This window comes from Lutra lutra, chromosome 8, assembly GCF_902655055.1.
Source record: "Lutra lutra chromosome 8, mLutLut1.2, whole genome shotgun sequence".
In the NCBI taxonomy this organism is placed as follows: domain Eukaryota; kingdom Metazoa; phylum Chordata; class Mammalia; order Carnivora; family Mustelidae; genus Lutra; species Lutra lutra.
In genome coordinates, this window is record NC_062285.1 from 25862793 (window position 1) to 25887458 (window position 24666).

Consider the following 24666-nt stretch of genomic DNA (forward strand, 5'->3'; position numbering starts at 1 on the left):
TGTACGTGTATGCCATGATGGTCCAGGGATGCCCGAGGGCCCCCGTTGGAGGCAGTAGGAAGCTGCTCTGGCATCGCACTCAGTCATCTCTTCTCCTGGTCACCATGTTTGCCTGGTTGCATGGAACAGCCACCCAGGCTCAGAACCCTTCCCCCAGTGCCCTGGATTTCCTTTCAAGAAACAAAGGCACTGGGAACCTCTTTTCAAATGCAGTGTTTCAAATGCGAGACTCGGTGAATGCAGAGCTGTCCTAGCTTGAGGAGCATGGAGTAGGGGGCCCCTGAACCCCTGAATCTCCGTGATCCTGTTCCCAACCTCAGGCACAGCAGCTCCAAAAACCTAACCGCAAACTCAGGCATCCAAGAAACAGTTTGAAAATACTGCTTTTGTATGCAGAGTTGCACAGTGAGGTCTCTTCTTGAGCAACGAGGAGGAGGTAGCATCAGTGGTTTTTCTTTCCAGTTCTGCTTGTGTGTGTGTTTCACTCCCATTGAATGTACCCTGGATTTTGAGGACTGACCTGTTTAAGCCACTGTGTTAAGTGTCGTATGTGCATTATCTCCTTTAGACTTTATGACGGGTTAAGGAGGGCAGGTCATGTACCCAAGGTTACACAACTAGTGAGCAGCATAGAGTGCATCAAAACCAGGTCTGTTTGACCTCTGCTCACCATCCGGTTACCACTAAAAAAAAATCTGCATGGCTAGGCCAGCTCAGTTACTTTGTAAAAATTTAACTTGGTACCCAGCACTGCATTCCTCATGATGCAGTTTCCAGAATAAAGGTATGAGCTGGAGCCTGCCAGTATTCATAGTTTCAGGTACAGAAGGGGCCTCTTGAGCCATCCTCCCTGTCTTATGTGGGTTTGGTATTTAGTCTAATTATTATAAATAATAATAATTTAAGTAGCACTAATGAGCCATGTAATTCAACACCAAAGCTCAGAGACCAGATTATCCAAAAATGTTGTGCTTTGCCTCCCAAAGTTGAATGTTCTTGTGATGTCTGCCATTTTGAGCACAGTGAACCCTTAGACCTAATAGATCATCATTTCCTGTTGAGAGGTTAGGCAGGGGTGAAAGGGAAAGCAATGAGTTTTTCATGATCTCTGACTACAGTCTTTAGTTTAAAATCTAATTTATCTGATATGAGAATCGCTGCCCCAGCTTTCTTTTGAGGCCTGTTGGTTCTCCATCTCTTCACTTTCAGTCTGGATGTATCCTTAGGTTCCAAATGGGTCTTTTGTAGACAACATGTGGATGGGTCCTGTCATTTTATCCAATCTGCAACCCTGCCGTCTTATGGCAGTGTTTAGGCCGTTCATGTCGAGAGTAATTATTGAAAGATATGTTTTTACTGACATCATGTTGCCTGTGAAGTCCTTGTTTCTATAGATTGTGTCTGTAAATTTCTGTTCTATGACATTCTTGGGTTCTTTCTTCTTTTATAGAACCCCCCCTTAATATTTCTTGTAGTTCCAGCTTGATGGTCACATACTCTTTTAAACCTTGCTGGTCTTGGAAGCTCTTTATCTCTCTACCCATTTTGAATGTCAGCCTTGCTGGATAAAGTATTCTTGGCTGCATGTTCTCATTTAGTGCCCTGAATATGTCTTGCAAGCCCTTTCTGGCTTGCCAGGTTTCTGTGGACAGGTCTGACGTTATTCTGATGGACCTTCCTCTGTATGTAAGTGTTCTCTTCCCCCTTGCTGCCCTCAGAAGCTCTTGTCTAAAATTATGATTCTTCAGACTCACAATCAAGTGTCTCGAGGTCTTTCTAGATTTGTTGATCTTGGGTGGTAGTCTTTCTGCCTCTTGGACACAAACACTGGTTCCATTCCCCAGATTGGGAAAATTTTCATCCAGAATTTGTTCAACTATATCTTCCAGTCTTCTCTCTTTCTCCGCCTCCTCAGGGATCCCAATAATTCTGATACTGGAATGTTTCATGGCATGATTTATTTCCCTAATTCTGTTTTCATGGCTTCTAAACTGTTTGTTTCAGGCCTCCTCCTGATCCTTTTTCTCTGTCAGTTTGTCCTCTAGATCACTAGTTCTGTATTTAGATTAGAGCAATGAGTTTTTCACTTGAGCTAGAACTTCTTTAATATCCTTAGGTCCAGTTTTCTCCAGGCCTATTTTTGAAACCTGAAGTCTGACTTCTTCCCCACATTATGTTACATCCTTATTAATGCTTTAGATGGTGGAATGGAGAGAACCCCATTAAGGGTTTCTGTGTCTGCCATTTTGATTGGTGAGTATGGCTCAGAGAACCAGGTTAAGACACATTGTGATTGAGCTATGGGATCTTGGATGGGTGTAAACTAGAGATAGTTGAGGACTGATAAGCACAGGGTAATTGACTTCCAGAGGCAGGAAATCTGAGCCATATCAGGAGGGGAGCTTGCAGTATTGTCCCGTGATGTGTTGCCTTCATGTCTGACAACCACAGGTCAGGAGAGCCTTAGTAAGATTCATGCTTTTGTTCGGGTTTGCTGTTAAAGTTGGAGTCCTGCAACTGAGCTTGGCAAATTCTGGGGAAGAGCTACAAAAATTAATGAAAGTTTGGAAGGCTGGTTCTATAACTTATAGGTACTCCTGGGTCCTAGATTTCTTTACCAAGATAAGCTACAGCTTAATCATAGCATCCAAGTATATGAATGATGACATTTATATGTTTGTTCAAGGTAATATTTATTAGCTACTGTGGAGGCATGAAGATGATATGTTCCTGCAGTGATATTCTCTATTTCCAGCTAAGGTGGGCTGGGGGAGAAAAAGTGAAAAGCCCAAGTTGAAGTCAAAATAGACATAGCTGTTGAGACATATTGAGTATTAGGGTTCTAGGAACCTAGTCCCATGGTAAGAGACTGTTCAAGGACTAAGAAGAATAGTGTATTTAGGGGGATGATTTGAGTATAGCAGAGGTTTCTGATGCAAAGTCATAAAGACCTTTCTAGTCTGAGGATTCTAGGATGCTTTATTTACCATTGGAAGAGACAGAACACTTGAGTGTCTGGCAGTTGTGACTGCATTGCTCTCAAGTCTGTCATCTGATCACTGACTTGTCCCAGATTTCCTTCAGAAATACAGTTCCTACCTGCCTCCCCACCCACCCCCCCAAAAAAAATCCCACTGGAATTTTTTCTGGGATTGCAACAGTTCTCTTGTTTAATTCCTGGAAAATGGATACCTCTACAGCATCAGGCCTCCAATCCATGACTATGGTATACCTTTCTATTTTTTAGGGTTTTAATGTTTCTTGGCAGAATATTACAGTTTTCACTATAGAGATCTTACACATCTTTCTCTAGATTTATCCCTAGGTATTTGGTGTTGTTTGATGCTATTGTAAATGGCATCATCATCTGAGCCCCTTGAATACACACCCAGGAACATCTGTCCACATTCATGGGCATGAGAAGCAATGTAATCAGTTTCTCCTTCCCAGGGCATCAGTGGGCCTTGTCAGAACCCATCAGGGTAAACATGTTTAACAGCTTCATTGCTGGAAACCCGCTTCAGGAGCCAAACACTGCAGCCCTGAAAGTGTTCTTTTGATCCAACCTAAATTCCTCCAGTTGGCATTCTTGCATATTTCCTTTTGTGTTTCGTTCACAGTTTGCCTTCCCCCAAGATTTCATATCTAGCAGTCTGCTGCTCAAATCATCATGCAGATATTTCCACCCTGAGTGGTAGAATATGTATAACTTTCATCAGGAGGGAATTTGCTCATGACACAGTATTAAGTTAAAAATACATATAATGAAAATCAAATTTTATTTTTAAAATATGTACACTATGATAAAAAAGATCAAAAGAATACACAGAAGTGGTTATCTCTGGAGGGCTTATTTATAGACTATTTCTATACAGGTCTCCATTTTCAAAATTCTAATGACAAGCATGCATCATCTTTGAACTAAGCCAAAAATAAGCATTCTTAAATGGAAAAAAAAAAGAAAATTAAAACTATGTATTAAAATTACTGGCCTGAATTTTAACTTTCCCCTTCACTGCATAAAGCCTATTAAGATATGCTAGTGAAAATCAAACAGGTATGCCACGTATCTTCAGATTATCAAGAAAGAGAAACTTCTTTTCCAGGCATGTCAGTTTTCCTGCCAGTCCTCTGAGGAACTATAAATTCCACTAAGTGCCAAGAATTTGCTCCTTGGCCCTGGGACTCCCCAGCACCCGCTTTGTGACCCGTTTCCCTGACTCCTGGGTAGGTCCCACCTCCACGGCATGGGCTTCAGTGACATGCTCCATAGTCCAGATGTGGGTCCCCTCTCTGCTGCTCTAGTAACCCCACTGTTTATTAACAGGTTCTCAGGAATCTGATAGCTCTCAGTCGGCCAAGAAGGACATGCTGGCCGCCTTGAAATCCAGGCAGGAAGCGCTGGAGGAAACACTCCGCCAGCGGCTGGAGGAACTGAAGAAACTCTGTCTTCGAGAAGCTGTAAGTTCACATTCCGTGTGTGTGTGTGTGTGTGTGTGTTCCTCTGTCTTCACGTATTTATGAAAAGCAAAGGCGGGGATTGTACAGCGAGCATCAGCGGAGGGCAGGACTACTTCTGCAGCACAAATGTGGGAATCCCAACCCCTACAACACGCCCTGTTATGAACAGGAAGAGTGGACCTTAGTGAAATGCGACAATAGCAGGTAGAGCTGCTCTGCTCAAACCCTCATTGGGACTCCACTGGAGACCAAATGACAAGTAATAATGGAGGTCCGTCCTATGTGCAACATAGTTTATAAAACGTCACTTCCTGTGGTATTACCTCCTTGGACATATTGGCTTGCCACCAGCTTCCTAAAATTTGTGCCCGAGTTTATTGTCATGGTGCTTTTGTTTCTCTTGAGGATAATTCACACTGGTCTTGGGAAATCCTATGGAAAAGCCTCAGTGGGGATCAACAAGGAAACGAAGATTTCGCTTGGTATAAAATCCCCTTTCAAACTCATGATCTGGTGCTTCCCTTTTTTAAAATGAGGTCTCAGCCTAGTGATGTTTTTAATTTTATGCAAAGCAAGCCTTCCTCAAGTCCGCGTACACATTGGTCTTGTGTTGCCAGGGGGTTTAGACGCTGTGGCCCGCCACTGTTTATTTGCTGGAATATCTGCTTCCACGTTCTCCTGTTCATGACTGTTAGCATGTTTGAAAAGTTGATTTGGTCATGCAACACACATGCCGGGGGGTTGTGCACACACGCATGAGCACGGGGTCGCACACAGATGCTGTGGGTGGGAGCCCTCGGGAGAACGGCTGTGCTCTGCGTGACGTCACACAGAGCTCTGGTGGTCAGCAGCTCAGAATAGGAAGCAAAAGAGGTTCCTGAGCTCAGTTGAAGAGAATAATTTCCTCTGCCCCCAAATCCTTGTCCCAGGAAGCATGAAACAAGGGGCTATAGAATGGGATCGTATTACATTTCAACTTGACTTAATTAGGCTCTGGGCTGATTTCAGCAGCCCCCGCACCAGCACAAATCCCCCACAGAGCTCCGGAAAGCAGCCTGCCTGTCCAGGGATATGTGTTGAGACTCTCTCAATATTAGTAACCTTTTCATAGAGAATCTCCTGAAAGCAGTGAAAAAAGGAGAGCTTGGGTCTCTGCGTTTAATAATTTGCAAAAGATTTGTTTTGTTTTTAATAAAGGAAACATCCCTAAACCCAGCAGGGAATCCGCATCAGAAAACTGGAGAAACGTGTCAAGGCAGGGTTAGCATGCGTTACAAAGGCCTCCCTGTCTCTCTCTAAATAAAAGCAAAATAAGGAAAACAAAGCTCTCACTTCTTAGAGCGTTGACACCAGAAAACAGAACTTGAGTGGAAGGAGTTGCCTCTCTGGGGACAGGGGCCCTGGGGGCCGATTGCTTGGTGGTGGCTCAGACGGTCTGCTGACTCCCCCAGAGGGAAGTGGGGGAGCAGGCCGAGCCCCTTGCAAGCGCCAAAGCAAGCTCCTCCCCCCGTGGCTCTGGTTATCTGTGAAGGCAGATTAAATATGGAGAACCCAGTACCTTCTAGTGGGTGCTGGAAAATCCGTAGCCTTGCATTCTTAAAGTAGTCTGTTTCAGAACTACAGACACATTAGTTATTAAGTCAATGATCGTGTTAATATTCCCCTCCTTTTTGTAAGTTTCAAAGTAGAAAGGAAAAGCTCTAACCATATAAAATCCACAGTGTGTTATGTTATTTATAGACAGGCTTCTAGGGGAGTATATAAAAATGTTGCAGAATAGACACATAACTACTCTGGGGACATTTGAACCACATTTTTTTACAAAAACAGGGAAGAAAATTGCAGAGCCTTTCATACTCAACAGTTGGCCATTATGTTCAGAAATGCTTACACTGGGGAGTAAAAAGCCCAAGAGTTCATTTCCTGGTGGCCTGAACCCAGGCTAGAGGCCCAGGAGAGTGAGCAGTGGCTGTGTTTGTGCATGCCAGTTGCTTGCTCGCTCTCTCTCTCTCTCTCACACACACACACACGCATACTGCACACATATACACACACTTCCCAGTGTATAGACACATATACATATGTATGTGCACACTCCCTATTACACTTACACACAACTCAGTGCACACACACACCCTACTAAACACCCATCCCAGCGCACAGATATACAACCTAGTCTCACTCCCAGCGCACACATGCACGCACACACATGCATACGCATACACAGCCTAGTGCACACACACATAGTGCATGCACCCATCCCAGTGTGCACACAAGCACTCCATGTGCACACACAGTGGTGGGGAAAGGCGAGATCCCTCCTTCTATCAGAAGGCGGGTGAACACCTCGAGTCCTGTGTTTGGGGCTTGCTCACACATTACACACTCGTACTGGGCTGCCTGGCACAAAGGCTCTCTGTGCAGATGGACCGGGAGCTCCTCTGTGTCTGAGCAGCCCTGTAGGCCTTGACCAGGGACTGGAAACCCGGGGCTGGGCCTTGCCAGTGGAGGCGCACGGTGGCTCTCCCACATGCCTCTGGCCCCTGGAAGTGACCCCGTGCACTGGAGGCCTCACTCTACCACGTGGGTTACAAATTGATCTTTATTCCCAGACATAACCTCTAATAGGGAGCCTCGTTCTAATCTGGAATCGCTGCACAGACCTCGGCGTCTGCCAGGGTCACAGTCACTGTGGTGGTCCATCAGCGAAGTTCACTGTCATTGTAGTCACATAGATTTCTAAGAGCTGGAAATGCACAACAGGTCTTTTTTAATGACTTTGTCACCGAAATGGATTATATTTTCAGTTTCTAGTGAAACTCTTATTTGTATACATGTACTGTTTTTTAAGCTCAGCCTGCGCCTTGAGCACCTAGCCTGAGTTGAGTAATTATTATTTATGTTCAGTTTCTAGTTTATGTAATATGCACCTTTCTTGGCTTCGCTGTTTAGATACCGCTCCTCCTAAGAACACTCATTTCAAGGACATTCTGAACTTAGATATTTGTGAGGGACTATTTGATGCAGTGGAAGGACACAGAACCTGGACGGACCAGAGCTGTCGTGTGGCCTCTGGCCCCTCCTGGCTGTATGGTCCCACCTGGCACATAGCAGGCACGGGGGACACTTGGTAAATTAACAAATGGATGAGATTCGGGTTTTATGATGAATGCCGATGGCGCTTTTATTTACCCAAAAGACATTTACTTTGGGAAAAACTTTTTGAAGCACATCTGTTTTATAAAGAGAGGGCTGCTCTCATAATTTTTTAGAGAAAAGAGGGGTGCCTGGGTGGCTCAGTCAGGTAAACATCTGCCTTTGGCTTGGGTCCTGACCTCAGGGTCCTAGGATAGAGCCCCGCATCAGGCTCCCTGCTCAGCAAAGAGTCTGCTTCTCCCTCTCCTTCTGCCCCTCCCCCTACTCAGGCATGCTTGCATGTAATATTTCTCCCTCTCTCTCACATAAATAAATAAAATCTTAAGAGAGAGAAATGAAATTGCATTTCAGGAGCCCTTAGATGTATTGCTAAAGGTGACGATTTCAAGCCTACGCACTGAATCTAGGCTTTGAAGCCTGTGCGTGTGCATGCGTGCCTCCTAGGAACCGAGCCCGTGCCGTCTTCTGATTCCTGTTCTCATGCTGTTGCTCATATGCAGGAGCTGACAGGCAAGCTGCCCGTTGAATATCCCTTGGACCCAGGGGAGGAACCACCCATCGTTCGAAGAAGAATCGGGACAGCCTTCAAGCTGGATGAACAGAAAATCCTGCCCAAAGGAGAGGTGTGTTTTTCTTGATGTTGCTGGATTCTCTCACTTTAGCCATATTTCCCCCAAATATTGGGGCATCCATGTTTTCTGTAACAGGGTCTTCCTTCTACCCAATACCAAAGGCCATTTCCCCTTCCTCCCCAGAATCTTCCATTCCCCCTTTTAAGTTCGCTGCTCAGTCAGCGTGGGGCTCCCCTTGGTCCGATTCGTTCGCTTGCATGAGTAGGCATTTCGCTTTCTGGGGAAGTTGTTTGTCCAGCGTGATAGGCCTGTTGTAAGCGGTGAAGTGAAGCTTGGGAGAACATCCCAGACTCTCAGGTGTACCTGTCTTTTTAACGGCCTTCCAGCTCTTTGTTACTCAGAGCCCAGCCTCCTGTGGAAGGAGACAACCAAGGGAGAAAAGAAGGTCTTGCCTGTAGGCGCAGGGCTGCTGTTGACTGGGGAGGGACCGTAGGGCCTTGCTGCTAGCGCCGCTGCCAGCGGACGAGCTAGATGCTGAGCTGTCCTGATGTCATTTGTCCGCATTTGGAGGAGCCACTGAAGCGTTGCTCATTTATCACCTCCGACACTAAAAGTTGCTGGGGGCTGGGGCTGGAGAGTCCAGATTCCAGGAGGTACGGGGACTTGGGTCTCCCTCTGGTTAACAAGCTCTCCGGCCTCAGACCGAGAGTGTCGAGGCCATGCAAACCTTTAGGCCTCAAGGTCACGTCCAGGAGCTGTCCTCGTGGATTTATTCTGAGTGAAGCTATGAATTAAAATGGTGTTGAACAGAGGACTCACAAGAATAGGAATCAGAGCCAAGGGGGAAGGGAAGGGAATACCGTGGCCACGTTGAACCAGATATTCTTACGAAAGGGACTGAGAGAAGCTGGCACTCTTGAGTCACAGCCACAGCGGGTGAGTGTGACGGCAGATTCAGGGGGGACGCAGGTGCCCTGCAGCCACCACCAGGGAACCAGTCTGAGATCTGGTCCCAGGGCCTCAGGGCACGGGTGGACTCACCAGAGGCTTCGGGCACATCTGATGCTCAGCAGTTTTCCTCTTCTGGAAGAGGAGCTTCATAATCCTTATGTCTTGGAGTGGTTGCTAGGATTATAGGCGCTGGTGTGTGGGAAACGCTTAGCTTGCTACTTGACACCTGCTTTATGCTCGGTAACCATGAGCTGCTGCAGGCGGGGAGGAGACAGCCGAAGCAGGGGCTGCGGGTGGGCAGAGCAGGGGGGGGAGCGTGGGTGGGATTTAGAAGACCATCAGGTCAAGTACTTCTAAAATCCAGCTGTCACCGGGATTGCCTGGGCAACTTCCACTCTTATGCTGGACACACAGCTGGACTAAACTTTGAAGAGCGGACCCCACCTTAGCAAGGGCCCACAGCCCCGAATGCCTTCCCACCAGCAGCCAGTAAGCGAGGCCTTTCCTTCCCCGAGAAGTCCGTGTGCGCCTGTCATCCTTACCTGTCCCTGCATGTATTGGTCTGGAATTAGTGACAGGAAGTACCTCCGAGCCGGCAGGAGCCCGTGCAGAGCTCCTCTAGGAAGGAAGGGCTCCCCACCCTCAGCTCTGTTGCTGCCTCTGTTTCTCCTGGGAACGCACTTGACTTCCCCGTCCACACTGCAGTCAGCCGTCTGGACACCCGGGGCCGGTGGCCGTGTGCGTGTCCGCTCCGGGAGTGCGAACGCATCCTGGGCTCCCACGCCAGCTTGGGCCCCAGGGCCAGAGCTCTCCTCACCGCCCAGGGACAGCTACTTCTAGCAGTGAAGCCTCACAGACCAGCCTTTGTCCTTGGTGACTTGTTTGTTTCAAAACTCCGGGCAGGAATCCATCCCCACGTTCCTCTCTCTCCAGAGAGCCAGTGCAGCCAGCACTGGAAGGACCTGGAAGGAGTTTATCGTCTCGGAAGCAGTTCTGTGTCATCCCCGTGCTTCCCCTCCCTCCCAAGTCCCCACTCCCTCAGGCTCAAGGTGCTCAAACAGAAGGGAATCCCGCTAAGTGTGTTGTGCTCCATGCCAGCTCCGGGGCTGGCACGGGCCGCTGGGAGGCAAGGCTTTGTTATGCGGCGTTAACCAGGAAGGTCTGTCCATCCCCACGAACACGGGGATGGGTCCCTCGCAGTGGGTTGGTGCGTGGGTCCGTTCCAGTCAGATGTTTGCAGAGAGGCTGGCCACCTGCAGGCCGTCCCCGTCCATCCGCCCAGTCCTGGCAGCCACAGCCTCATTTCTCCTGGGGCCGAAACTGTTTGAAGATATATTCACTCATTTGGTTCTTCTGGTCAAAGTCATGGGTGGCAGCCGCAGGGAGATGACGGAGGGGAAATCAGAGAATGCCCTGGGGCATTCAGTCCCAGGAGTGGGGGCCGGGTTCCTCTGCCCTCCCGTCGTGCCTCGCAGCCCAGCACTGCTGCCATCCGGCCGGTGTGAGGACCACTGGAGCTTGGAGAATGGGCTTCCAAAAGAGATCTGCGGAGTGGGGTACATCCCACCATAAGGGGCTCAAAATATGAGAGACAGAGGGCCCATGTGACCCCCCTGCTGGCAAACCCATGGAAGCCTGCTCTGGAAGCAGTGGTGCCTCCCCGTCCAAGGTGGCCGGGAGACGCCACCCAGACAGGCTCTGATTTCCCCGAGGGTCTGGTCTTCGTGACCCTTGCTGTGGAGACCAGGGAGATGAAGCCGAGTGAGCCCCTGCCTCCGCCTGCTGCGGGAAAGCTCTGCTTCTTGCTGGTGCTGCCCACGTAGTGACCAGCACTCGTCTCCTGAACGTAACAGGGGCCAAGGGTCCCGAAAGTGGGAGTGCCCAGGGCCTGGCTGCTGGAGATTTTAGGGAAGGGCCACTGCAGGGTCAGCAAGGTTGGGGCTGGGTCCTCTTAGGGAGACTAAGAGTAGGGCGTGCTGGCCTTGGGGCAGGGCCCGGGAGGACAGTGCCTCCCTCAGCTGCTCCCTGAGCCCTTCGTGTCCCGCGAAGTGTCAGCAGCCTCCTCTCCCTCCCACAGGAAGCCGAGCTGGAACGCCTGGAACGAGAGTTTGCCATTCAATCCCAGATTACGGAGGCTGCCCGCCGCCTTGCCAGTGACCCCAATGTCAGCAAAAAACTGAAGAAACAAAGGAAAACCTCTTATCTGAATGCACTGAAGAAGCTGCAGGAGATTGAAAATGCCATCAATGAGAACCGCATCAAGTCCGGGAAGAAGCCCACGCAGAGGGCTTCCCTGATCATCGCAGGTCCGTGCTAAGCCCGCTCCCCACTGGGGCGTCGGGACCCAGCCCCGGGAGCAGGGCCAGAGCTGGCTCCCTGTGGGATCTGAGCGAGCCATGTAACCACCCTGGGCCTTAGCTTTTTTTTTTTGTTTGTTTTTGTTTTTTTTATAAATCCGTAAAGCGAAGCTCGCCAAGGCCTGATACCAAATGAGAGCAACAGAGGGAGGTCGGGTCCACAGAGGAGGGGGATTACACGGTCGGAGTGTCCTGATCACTCCTTAGTGCCCCGTGGAAGAGCCCGCAGCTCTGGGCCGCACACTCTCCCCAGCCCTCACCAGGAGCCAGGCTGAGCTCACCGAGCCAGTTCGGCCTCCCTGGAGTTGCCCAGGCTCTGACCTCCTCAGGGACCCTAACTCCCTGCCCACATCTGGATGGCTGGGGCACGCGGCTAGCCGGCACCCCCACTGAGCCTCTGTCCTCAGACAGAGCTGCTCCAAGGGCCCCTGTCCTAGAGCCAAAGCCGGGGAGGCTGTGGCTGCTCCTCTCTGACTTTCTAGCCCCCCGAACTCAGGTCAGCAGGGGTTAGGAATCTGGGTGATTCTATCTGGTAAACACTAGCAGGAAATAGCCCTGAATCCACCAACACCACCAAGTCCCCCAGCGGCTACAGTCCTCTTTTTCCATGTCTAGCGGACTCCGTACAGTACATGTCAAGTGTTCTTTCGTAGTTGACACATTGAAAAAACTTTGGCTCTAGGAAGACCAAAAGTAGAACAGAGGTTCCAGGGGTTGGGGGAGGAGGAGCGGGGAGTTAGAATTTGATGGGTATGAGTTTTGTTTGGAAAAATGAAAAAGTTCGGGAGACGATGGCGGTGCTGGTTTCACAAGAATGCAGATACGCTTAATGCCCCTGAACTGTGCGGCTCACAGCGGTTAAAATGGTAAATTTTATGTTATGTATGTTTTACCACAATTGTATATATGTGCATATATATGTAATAATAATATCTAATTCATGAAATATAATTGTGCAACCTTAAAACGTGGGCTTACTAGGGAAGCCACACTGTACTGGAAACTCCCAAGACACCAAAGTCAAGCTTCTGTGTCCCCTAGTTGCTCACAGTCCACCAAGTAACACCAATAAAGTGACTTCCTAGTTGAAGAGAACCAGAGAGAGGCCATAAAAAAATCCTTTCCCTCTAGGAAATTTGGAGTAACTGTCTTTCCCCATCCTGCCCCATTGTCCGTGGCCAAGACTTTGTCCCTTTGTCACCCACTTCTGAACACAGCAGCAGCCAGCCAGCCTCATTGTGGCCCTCAAAGGCCTTCAGGGAGTCGCAGCTCTGTGGGAACACCCAGCATGGTCACCAGAGCTGAGTTTGGGGTGGGGGAGCCTGTCCTTGGCCGGCCACGGAAGAACCAACTTCCCCAGCCTGCCTGGCGAAGTCTGTTCTGTGAGCCCTGCCACCAGAGTCTGTGTTCAGATCTGTGTCTGTCCCCCCAGCACAGGGTCCCACCCAGGTTTGCAGCCTTTTTTTTTTTTTCTTAACTGTTCAAGAATATATCTTCTTTATTTTGCTGCATCCTTTAAATACGGTTTCTCCTGCGCTCGAATTAGAGGAATAATTGTAGTTCTCTGTAGTTCCTTAGCCTGGTGTTTTATTTCAAGAGCTAAAACACTAAATGTGGAACTTTCAGAACTGAGACTTCTGGCTCCTTTTTCCAAGAGAGCAGAGCGACTGCAGATAAACCGCTCCTCCCTAGGTGGCCCTCAGTTTCCCCAGATGTTAGAGAGGAAGGATTATTTGGCTCCCTCTTGGGCGCGTCTTCATGGTTAACTAGTATCCATAAAAATAAGCCTTAGAGAGAGAGAAGCTGTATTTAGCAGCTTGTTTTCACTACTAATGACTTTAGAGGTTTATGGAGAAGACATTTATGGCCATAAGAGCAAAGCCAAGTTCCTCACCCTGGTTTGGCGTGTGTAGAATAAAGAGCAGTTCTCTTTCTTTGGTCCAGTTGGAACACGCCCTGAGATTGGGCTGGGACAGTGACGCAGCTTAACCAGGCCAGGCGGCCTTTATCCTGGATATTAAGCTACTCAGCACTGCCAGTCCCAGGGAAGCAAGAGCGCAGACAGACAGACAGAGACACTGGGGCACAGTGTAGCGTCAGGAGTGGGGAATGACCCACCCCAGGGACTGTCCAAAGAAATGCCAGCCAGCACTTTTATTGTGTTTCAGGTGATCCTTCTGATCAGAAAGAGGACATGATGGTCCTAAACTCATGATTTTTACAGACAGGGCTCTGTCTGGGGGAATGTGTGAAACTCAGAGACTTTTGCCTTTTGTCTTCGCAGATGGAAATATTGCCAGTGAAGACAGTTCCCTCTCAGACGCCCTTGTGCTAGAGGACGGTAGGTTGTCCGTTTCCTGCTTCAGAACTCGGGCCCAGATTAAACAGGCATTAAGCTGTGTGTCTCCGGGCGCAGCTAGGTGGAAAGGGAAGAGGCAGGCCTGGGTGGCAGGCGGGTGCTCCGTGAGTCCCTCATCCCCGGCGCTCACGCGTGTGGTTGGGAGCAGGTGAGTGCAACGTCCACTCATGTCCGTTGGAACTGGAGTATCTTCTGTGGCCCAGAGGTAGTGGATAAGGAGACAGACCGTGAACAGTGTTCTGGGTTGTGGTTGCCAACACCACATTTGTAACTAAACACTGTGTGCAGCTGCCTTTTGATTTTTCATCATTTTTGGAGGAACGACATGAACTTTGGCTGGATCACAAGTCAAAGATGGAAACCTACTAGAAAAGCCCGGGGTTGGCAGGAAGAAAACCAGCCCTCCACATCGTCCTGAGAGATAGTGAAGTTGGAAGGGAAGATGTCTCTTTAGATTGCTGGCCAGGCTTTGAAACTGTCTTGCTCTTTTCCTTTGACCTCTGAAAGCCCAGCGGTTATCAGGATATTTTCTTGGGAAATTCTTAGAAAAACAGAACTGATCCCCCAGCCCGCTAGCCCACCTCCACCACATGTGGGGGAAGAAAGAATTCCAGGCCCAGGACCATCTTTGAGAGTGTTCCTGTGGGTTTAAACCAACACTTGGCCAGGACTTAAATGATATGAAAATATATTAAGTGGCACTTAATTTGTTTTGCCCTTTAGGGAAACCTCCTGTGGGCAGTGCTAAGAAGCTGTTCACACAGAAAATATATAACGATCTGCCCAATGCAGAGTCGTGGTGATCACTGCGAGGCTGGTAATAGTGCTACTGATGGGGGAGAGGCTGGCAGGTTATTTTCCTGGTGGTCTTGGCCTTGCTGTTAGTGATCAGGTCATAGTATTTTTATTGTCAGCGTCATTACACGGGCGGGGACGAGGCCAGGTTGCAGGGGAGCAGGGAGAAGCGTTTTGCATGTGGAAGATCCAGCCCTGGTTCTGGCCTCTGGGCTGCAGTCTCTCCAAAGGAGGGAGCACGGACCATTTAGTGAGATTCCGTGGTAAGAGAAGAGTTGGGGGACCTGCCTGTTGTTGTCAGCTAATGTGGATGCCCCATGGGCGATTAGTCTCCAGAACCCCAGGCCCCCTGAGGGGCATTACTGCCTCACCTGGACCCCCACTCCCACTGCAGGCTTGCCCCTTCTAGGGGCTCTTGCCTTTACTGATTTGAGGAGAGGGTACATAATAGAGTCCCAGATCAGGGATGGAAAATTAGGCTATGATTAAGAACACTGGTGGGAGATGGATGGAGCCAAGTGAAAGGTGGTTGGAGTTTCTGAGGTTTGCTTCTGTGTATTTTTTCCTTCACACTCGCCCCTCTGCCATCACAATGAACCCTGAATTCTTCCTTCCTCCCTCTGCTCACTGCTGCTCCCTCACACCCCCACCATTCTCCACTCTGGATATCTCCCTCTCCCTCAACCCCTGCCTCATCCCTCTCCCAGCCTTGCCTGCTTTGAACCCTGCTAGCTGACCGGCTCTCAAACATGATTTTCTTTCTGACACATCCATGCTTGCGAAGTTGCAAATTCCCATTCCTCAGTTGGAATCAAGGTCCCCTGTCAGCTGGGGCACCCGGGTCATCTCGGGGGGCACAGCAGGTCAGCTGCCCTCGCCCCTGAAAGGAGCTCCCCACTCTCTCCCTCCTCCTCCTCACCAGCCACCGTCCCAGCTGGATGTGGCCCAGGGCTCTTCCCTTCCTCCTCTCTGCCCATCCACTGCTGACCTTCCCCTCAGCACATCGGGTGCGATAGATCATGACTCTCCTGAGGGCAGGGAATAGTCTTCCGTTTGGTTAGTATCTGTAGCCTGTCTCCTTCCAGAAGAACCTAAGGCAGGTCTGAGAGGAAAATCTCCAGGCACACATTAAAGGACCATAGCGATCTGAGGAAAGCAGAGAGGAAACCCAGAGCCACCAACAACAGATCATGACATTCAACATACATACCTTTTCTTCTAACAAGTATTTACTGAGCCGTCAGAATACACAAAATACACATCAAGTATTTATTGATGGGTGCCGTCACTCTGGGCACTGAGGTTGTAGAAGTGAACAAAAGAGAACCTCACAGAGCTAAAACTTCTCCAGAGCAAAAGAGATGCTTAGGGTCTGCCGAGAAACAACTTGACGATATAATCAGGACCCCATTCTGCTGTTCATGATGAAGCCATCATTCGCGGTGGGTCTTAATGGAATTTGGGCCTCACTCGGTCTGTCGGTAACACAAGAAGTCAAGCTCCTCTCCCCGCCCAGTGCTGCTTGAAGTGTCGGTTTGGTTTGTTTTGTTTGGACTGGTCTTGGCAAGTGGGGAAGCCGTGGGGTGCTCTCACCGAGCGCACCCTGTCTGCGGGGCAGGGGAGGATGTGGGCGGGGGTGGCGGGTCTGTCAGGGTTGGCGGGAGGGACCCTTGCTCAGTTCGTCTCTCTCCATCTCTGCGCAGAAGACTCTCAGGTCACCAGCACACTGTCCCCCTTACAGTCTCCTCACAAGGGACTCCCTCCTCGGCCACCGTCACACAACAGGCCCCCCCCTCCCCAGTCCCTGGAGGGACTCCGGCAGATGCACTATCACCGCAACGACTATGACAAGTCCCCCATAAAACCCAAAATGTGGAGCGAGTCCTCTTTGGATGAGCCTTACGAGAAGGTCAAGAAACGCTCCTCCCACGGCCATTCCAGGTGAGCAGGGTCCGGGAGGCCACAGAAAAAAAAAAAAAAAAAAGCAAAGGCTGTCCTAACCAGCATCCACCAGTCACAGAATCCCCTCGGGGCCATGGCCTCCCTCCCGGGACGCCCTGTGCTGTGCTCACAGCGCCCTCTGCTGCTGACCCTGTTGAGGTGCAGCTCCGTCCCCACAAGGAAAGGGGGGGCGTCTGGGCTCACAGCTGGCGTGTTGGCACAGGGCTAGAAGGTTGTGTGATGACGCGGGAGGTAACGAGGAAGTCTGGGGCGGTACTACTCGGCATGGCAAGTGAGATGCCACTCGTAGGAATCCCAAAGTGGCTCAGAATCCAGCACCATCGTCCAACAGGATTCTGGAACCGGACAGCTGTGGTCTTAGCTGTATGTTATCAGCTCATTACTCAGCTGAGATTGCAGAGAGGGGTTATTGGAAGGCATTTTTGGTCCATTTCTCTGTTTTTCTCATTTCCTTTAATTACGCCCTTTAAAGCTCCCAGTGGCTGTCCAGACAGGTAAATATTTGTCGGCTGGAAAACAGAAACTTGGTTGAGGGCAGGGACGACACAGAACAAGGCTGATGAGGGTGTTTGTCTCACACCACCATGGGGATCAGGGATGGGGACCCCCACCCACTTCTGGGGTGATGGCTGAGTACCACAATCAGAATCCAAGCGAGAGCTGGGGCGGTCCTGGGCCAGCTTTCCCGACACCAGAGCTGATGTCCGCAGCTAGGTGGCCCCCTGGGAAGAGGGCCAGTTGTGTCTTGGCAGTGACCGGCCTGGTGTCCTCTGGTTTGCAGCAGCCACAAGCGCTTTCCCAGCACAGGGAGCTGTGCCGAAGCCGGCGGGGGCAGCAGCTCCCTGCAGAACAGCCCCATCCGCAGCCTCCCCCACTGGAACTCGCAGTCCAGCATGCCATCCACGCCGGACCTCCGGGTCCGGAGTCCCCACTATGTTCATTCCACGAGGTGAGTGTATCAGGCTTCAGGGCCACTTCCCTCCCTAGAGCAGGTCTCCCTGGCCCCAAACTGGCCCAAAGAATGGTGAACTGGGGAGGCCTGAACCAGTGAGGGAGGTTCCTGTAAAGCGAGGCAGGATGAAGATCCGAGCAGGCGGCCAGCCCATGTTAGCTACGAGACCTGTTCTTATCCCAGTTACATTCAGTGGCACCAGGAGTAGCCTGGAGAACCCCAGGCTTTTAGAGCCAGTGGGCATGGAGCTTTTCTCTCTTTTTTTTTAATATTTGTTTAAAATTTGTTTGAGCAATATCTACCCCAAATGTGGGGTAGAACCAAAGCCATCGTTCCATTTTATCAAAGCCTGACTGCCCAGGACTGTGGCGCAAAGGATGGATTTATACAGGATAAGATTGAGCTGTCCAGGCAAGATTGTCTCCTTCATCCTTTCATGCAACAAATATTTACCAGGTGCCTTTATGTACCAGGTACCCCCATAGGGGTTAGAGCAGTGACAAAACAGACCACACTCCAGCTCTCACTGGAGTGACATTTTAGCACTGGGGAGTCACAAGAAAGAAAAATATATGTCAAGTGGTGATAAGCACAAAGAAGAAAAGGGAACAGGGAAGGAGTCTGCGCAATGGAAAGAGAGTCTCTGTTAAGTGAAAGCATCAGGGACAGGCAAGTTCTCTTTAATAAGGTGACATTTGAGCAGAGACCTGAATGGATGGGGTAGCAAGTTCTGAGGCCATCTCGGGGACTGGTCAAAGCCCCAGAGGCAGGCCTGCTCTTGGCACATTCCCAGGAGGCCAGTTTGCCCAGAGCAGGTGATGGAGAGGGTGGGACCAGAGAGGAAACTGAGGACCGAGTCCGGAGGGCCCCTTGCCAGGGACTTCAGGTTCTACCCTGAGTGACAGAGCAGGAACTCCCCTCTCCCTGGCCAGTGGGGCCACCCTGAGTCTCACACGTGTCCTAGCATTGGCCACCCCTGCAACAGAGGTGGGTGCTTGGAGTGTGGGCACAAAAGAAGAGCGGGCACTATAGACAAGGTAGTGGCAGGGTAAGTGTTGGCACCAGGCATTCCGAAGTGCTCATGTGCCCGCAGCCTTCCGTCGTCGTTTCAGGGGAACGGAAATCCATTTCTGTTGGTTTCATACTAGTATTTGCTTGAAGCCTGTGAAGAGCCTGCTGTGGGACTCTTGTTTGATCTACAAAAAGTGGGCGTTTCAGATGATTGAACATAATACTAGAATAGGGATTCTCTTGGTTCTCTTTGTATCTATAGAAGCCCTTTCCACAATTTAAAAAAGAAAAAAAGAAAAGAAAACAAACAGGCCAGGCTACTGGCGTATTTTTTCAAAGGACACCCTTCCGTGGGTGCTGGCTCCTGTCCCAGGCCCCCTGGGGACTCAGGCATCGCAGGCGAGGGGGGGCTGGCCTCCAGGGATCTGCTGTCTCCTCCGGCCCCTGCTTTCACCTGTCGAGGGCAGGGAGAGCCCTGACTCCCAGGGTGGCCCTGCTTCTCCCCTGTCTGCTAGATGGCAGCTCTGGGCTGGGCGTTCTGCCCTTTCCCAGGTCCGAGGATGGCAGAGCCCGCTCCCCGCTCTCCGTCCCCCTCCCTCGGGCCCCCACCCACCCACCCAGGCGCCATCTCCCCGCAGGTCAGTGGACCTCAGCCCCACGCGGCTGCACAGCCTCGCCCTGCACTTTAGGCACCGGAGCTCCAGCTTGGAGTCCCAGGGCAAGCTCCTGGGCTCGGAGAACGACACGGGGAGCCCCGACTTCTACACCCCACGGACTCGTAGCAGCAACGGCTCCGACCCCATGGACGACTGCTCCTCCTGCACCAGCCACTCGAGCTCGGAGCACTACTACCCGGCGCAGATGAACGCCAACTACTCCACGCTGGCCGAGGACTCGCCGTCCAAGGCGCGCGCGCGGCAGCGGCAGCGACAGCGGGCGGCGGGCGCGCTGGGCGCGGCGAACTCGGGCAGCATGCCCAACCTGGCGGCGCGCGGCGGCGGCGCGCACGGCGTCTACCTGCACAGCCAGAGCCAGCCGAGCTCGCAGTACCGCATCAAGGAGTACCCGCTGTACATCGAGGGCAGCGCCACGCCCGTGGTGGTGCGCAGCCTGGAGAGCGACCAGGAGGGCCACTACAGCGTCAAGGCGCAGTTCAAGACCTCCAACTCGTACACGGCGGGCGGCCTGTTCAGGGAGAGCTGGCGCGGCGGCGACGAGGGCGATGCGGGCCGCCTGACGCCGTCGCGCTCGCAGATCCTGCGGACTCCGTCGCTGGGCCGCGAGGGTGCCCACGACAAGGGCGCGGGCCGCGCCGCCGTGTCGGACGAGCTGCGCCAGTGGTACCAGCGCTCCACGGCCTCACACAAGGAGCACAGCCGCCTGTCGCACACCAGCTCCACGTCCTCGGACAGCGGCTCCCAGTACAGCACCTCCTCCCAGAGCACCTTCGTGGCGCACAGCAGGGTCACCAGGATGCCCCAGATGTGCAAGGCCACGTCAGGTGAGGTGGCGGGGCGGGGGGGGGGGGGCTGGCACATGCGTCCTCACGCGGGGTGGGGGTGGGTGGAGTCAGCGGCTTGTTTCCGGGGCCTTCTGGTTTGCTCAGAGTATCGTGAGTTCTAGAAACCTTGGCGTCAGACAGTTGAGACTGGAGGCCTTCCGGGGGAGCCCCCCTCCTTCACGCCCGCGATGCCAGCCCCGGTTTTGCAGGGGCGATAGATCTCAGGGAACATAGGGGCAGTGCTGGGCTAACTGGCTCCCACTTCGGCTTCCGAGGTGGCGGGTGCAAACCGTCCCTCCAGCCACTTCCTGTAGGGACAGCCAGAGAAGCTCTGTGCAGACAGGTCTCAGGCTTTATCCAGTGCAAGGTGCACCTTCACCCTGGTTGAAGAGACACTAGTTAGAGACCCGAGGGGCCCCTTCCAGAGGACGCTGGTGCTGGGCTTCGGCGCCAGGGCCCTGGGATTCAGGGGGTGTTCCCTGGATGGGGACAGCTCGAGTGCCAGAACTCTGGAGATCCCCTCTCCGTGATGTTAGGAACGGACCGGAGGAATTTTTGTAGTATCAAGATGATACTACATCTTAAAAACTTTCCTAACCTAATTAAGAGCTACTTTCTATCCTTGTACTAAGTACTGGGCAGGGCCAGAGTGAACACCATCACCGCTGGCTTCAGAAGCTACTTTCTCTTCCCAGCCCCTCCCTGGGAAACAACAGTGGTGACAGCGGCCGTCAGTGCTCAGCAGTGAGGGGCAGGGCTCTCAGCACACACACAGGGCAGGGAGGTGGGGGCATGGCCGGGAGGCTCTGCTCAGACTGACCATAGGGAAAGAAAAGGAAGGAGGTTGAGACATAGTAAAATGATTTTTTAAAAATGGAAGAATAAAATGAGAGTGAGTAGTCAACAGAAGGAACTCCAAGTCAGGATCTGCTTGTGACGGGAGTTAGATGAGGGTAATCGGGGGAAGGATAGAAAAGGGGGTTCACCTTTGGGGAACAGGAGGGGATTCTTGGGACCTGGAATGAGTGGGACAAAGAGGAAGGACGGGCCACCAGCCTGGGTGCACCAGGGCTCACAGCTCCTGCCTTCTGTCCCCGTTGACTCATTCATTATGGCCCATCGACCAAATGACAAGTTCCAGAGATGAGAATAGAAGTGATTCAGGCAACCATGAGAGAACCATGGTCCTCGCCCCTCTCCATGTTCCTCCATCTGTTATGGAAGCCCGGCGAAATGTGCCTTGGACCCTCCAGGTGGATTTTGAGAAGGAGCAAATGAATGCATTACACATTACCATTCAAAGAGCACGAGCCTCTGGAATGGCGTTAGCAGCTGCCCGCTGATGGGAACAGCGGTTTCTGTTCTGTCAAAACGGTAGCGCTCGCCCGGTAGATTGGCTTCCTAGACAGAGATTCGGTAGCTCTCCGGGAGCGTATGGTAGGTGACAGTTCAAAGCAGCTGTCCCTGAGGGTTACTGATGAGAAAGATTCCGTTCCCGGGAAGGCAGAGGATGCGTTCCAGGAGGATTTACTTGCTAGTGAATTTTCCTAGCTAGAAAAATGCGACCCATATCGATACACTAGTAGTCAGGTTTGGATGAGCTTTCCTTTAGAGGCCCTGCGCCCTTGGATGTGGTCAGTTACAGGCCTGAAACAAGGAGCAAGTGCTGGCCATCTTTCTGGAAGTTCTCTGTTCACAGCACTGTTTTAACACTGGGGCCACATCTGAGGATGCCCGGAGATCTCTCTCCCTGGTGTCCAGAGAGACGGGCTCTTCCCGGGGCTTCAGATTCCCTGCCACAGTGGGGGCTGTTGCCATCCCTGTGGCCACTTGCTAGTGCAGAGCTGGGGCCTAGGATCCCCAGGTCAGCTGGACTCAGAATGGAGCTGCATGCTTTGAGGATGAAAATGGAGCTGGCCAAACGTGGGGGGCATCTCCCCACTGTGACCCCACTGCGGGGTCATATCTGGGTTTTCTGGAAGGAAGTTCACCTGAGTTGTGTGTGAGCCCTGTCTCTTCTGCGTCCCCTCCCTGCAGCTGCCTTACCTCAAAGCCAGAGAAGCTCAACACCGTCGAGTGAAATTGGAGCGACGCCCCCAAGCAGTCCCCACCACATCCTGACCTGGCAGACTGGGTGAGTCCCCCTTTCAGACTTTCCAGGCTCCTCTTCCAGGCCCTAGAATGATCCTCAGCTTTCCTTGTTAGTAAGGAAGGATGTAGTAACAAGTACAGGATCCTAGTGACAGAAGGGTTTGTCAGCAAACACATGGTGAGGGTGTGTTCCTGGGAAACCTCTTCCTTCCTGAAGAAGCTGCGAGAACGCTGTTCCCTCTGACCTGGCTCCTTTCCATAGCTGTCCCTTTAGACAGGCTAGGGGTCTCAGCTCTCTCTCGACACTGGTCCCAGGAACATGGGGAAGGTCGGTGCCCGAAGGTAGACTGCACTTCTTGGTCACAGCCTGTGTATTTGTGTTCAGATGGTCTCAGGTGGACTTGCAGGGCCTGGTGAGAGGCAGAGGATCTGAGCACCAGGCGCTGGGCCCCGCTCGGGCTTCACTCGCTCCCCAGGGTGTCCTGTCCGGGAACCAAGATGCTTCTGAGGGAAACGGGCAGGAGGCTCAGAGCCCGTCTCCATCCTGGCCAGCTGCTTGTTTGTAACAAACACAGGGCACCGGGGACAGGCACCCTGAGAACCATAAGACATGATCCACCCAGATGAAGCAGCATTCCGTTCCTTCTCGGGCTCCAGTGTGGGCAGAGCGCCTCTGACCTTGAGGACAGTTAGAGCTCGAGACTCCCGAAGCCCCGAGGACGCATGGAAGCTGCTGTCCTTGCGGTCCCTGCCGCCTCTGTTGCTCCTCAGATGTCGCCTCGACCTGGCTGTCACGTCCTGTCGGTGACCGTGGGGTGAAGAAGTGAGGGATCCCTTGTCCGGCTTTAGTCAGGTCCCCGTTGGCTGGAGCGTCCGCGGGGAGGTCGGGAAGGGTGGGCAGCTGTGCGGGGGCGGGGTCAGCGGGACCGCGATCCGCTCCACGGCAGGCATTTCCGGCTCCTGCGCTTGGCAGGTGGTGTTTCCGTTCCTGTTCACTTACCTGTGGTGGTTTTAAGGCCCGGCTCTCTGGGGCCCCAGTGTTTGACACAAGGGAAGGCGAGCTAATGCTTATTGAGTGCTTGCTGCGTACTCAAAGGCCAGGAGCTTTTTCTAAGGCGGAGGCGTTCGTATGTCCCTCACTGCGGCCTCGAGGGGGCGACACGCAGATCTCTGGGTTTGACAGAGGCGGCTCAGGGAAAAGCCGTGCCCTGCCCGGAGTCACACGGCCGAATGAAGCTGTGTGCGTTCCCGGACCTCCGGGGTCTTGTCTTTTTCTGCCAGGCCGGTGGTTCTTACAGTGTTGTCCCCAGACCAGTAGCCTGAGCATCTGTGGCCTGGGATCTTGTGAGAAAGGAAGATTCTGGGGCCCACCCATGACTACGAAATTAGAAACTCAGGCGTGGGACCGGGCAGTTGTGTTTGAACGAGGTTCTGAGGCCTGCTTGAGATTGCCCGGCCCAGAGCTGTGCCCCCTGCCGCCTCCCCCTCCGTCTGCCGTCCGCAGTCCCAACTGCAGGGAACTTGCAACCGCTCCCATGTCTCGGTGTACCTTTGGGGCCACAGCTCTGTCCTTGTCCCAGATCATTATGACCCTCCCTTGCATCCCAGCCTCACGCCAGCTCCGTCTTGTGGGGTCGGGCAGCTGCTGCAAGGCCTCGGGCCCCAGAGTTGCACCCAGAGGAACTCCAAGAATGTTAGGTCTGCTCTCAGGATGGCACCTCCCGGGGCCAAACCCTTCCACCCAAGTAAGAGCTTCAGGTTTTAGCCTGTTTGGCTCCTCCACGTTTTCTGGATCGTGCCCGGTCTTCCCTGATCTGAATGTGACTGACAGACAGCCCGCCGGAAGTGGGTGAACACAACCTCAAAGGCCTACGTGGCTTGTGCTGGTCTTGAAACCTGGGTGTCACCACAGAGAGCTGGTTGAGGCCTCAGGACCAACCAGAAACCCACTGGAAACAGTCTGGGTCCTTGAAGTGAACCTTTATCAGATGGAGGTGAATGATCATTAACAACCAGTAACTACTCCCCACGCTGTGATCAGAAAATGGGAAATGGGTAAAAAGTGCCAAAGCCTGCCTTCCTCACGGAACTGAGGTCTCTGACTCACTCCGGGGGCCTGAAAGCTCTGCATGCTGGGATTGTCTGTCACTAACACTGGGGTATGGAGTCAGCCAATCTCTCCAATGTATTAATAAGCTACTAATCATGTCTGTGTCGGTTCCTCTCTTTAACATGACGTCTCTTCTCTTCCTTCTTCTGCTTTCCTTTGTTCAGAGAAGCAACAGAAAACTCACCCATTATGGATGGGTCTGAGTCTCCAACTCACCAAAGCACTGATGAATAGAGGTACCGTAAGGGAATGTTTGGTTCTCCTAGCCCTCCCCCCTTTGCTGCTCATGAGTTTGTGGTCTCAGATGTGCTGCATGTGTCCCCCCTGCCCATATCGTAATTTCCAGAAGGAAATTTGTGAATGGTATGGAAGCTGTTATTGTTATGTC

At 52.0% G+C, this 24666-nt stretch overlaps 1 protein-coding gene across 9 annotated transcripts in view; it reads left to right on the forward strand.

The window, feature by feature from the left end:
- Positions 1-24666, forward strand: part of FRMD4A (FERM domain containing 4A) — a 622361-nt gene that overhangs the window by 581905 nt on the left and 15790 nt on the right. For 7 of the 9 annotated variants that reach the window (XM_047739601.1, XM_047739605.1, XM_047739603.1 and 4 more), the window contains exons 15-22: positions 4328-4461; positions 8118-8240; positions 11218-11446; positions 13782-13838; positions 16355-16592; positions 17395-17562; positions 19215-20077; positions 22115-22211. In XM_047739601.1, the coding sequence (XP_047595557.1) occupies positions 4328-4461; positions 8118-8240; positions 11218-11446; positions 13782-13838; positions 16355-16592; positions 17395-17562; positions 19215-20077; positions 22115-22211 (1909 nt within the window). Of the gene's footprint in view, positions 1-4327; positions 4462-8117; positions 8241-11217; positions 11447-13781; positions 13839-16354; positions 16593-17394; positions 17563-19214; positions 20078-22114; positions 22212-24442; positions 24515-24666 lie in introns of all 9 variants that reach the window. The other 2 variants (XM_047739604.1, XM_047739600.1) reach the window with 1 other exon arrangement.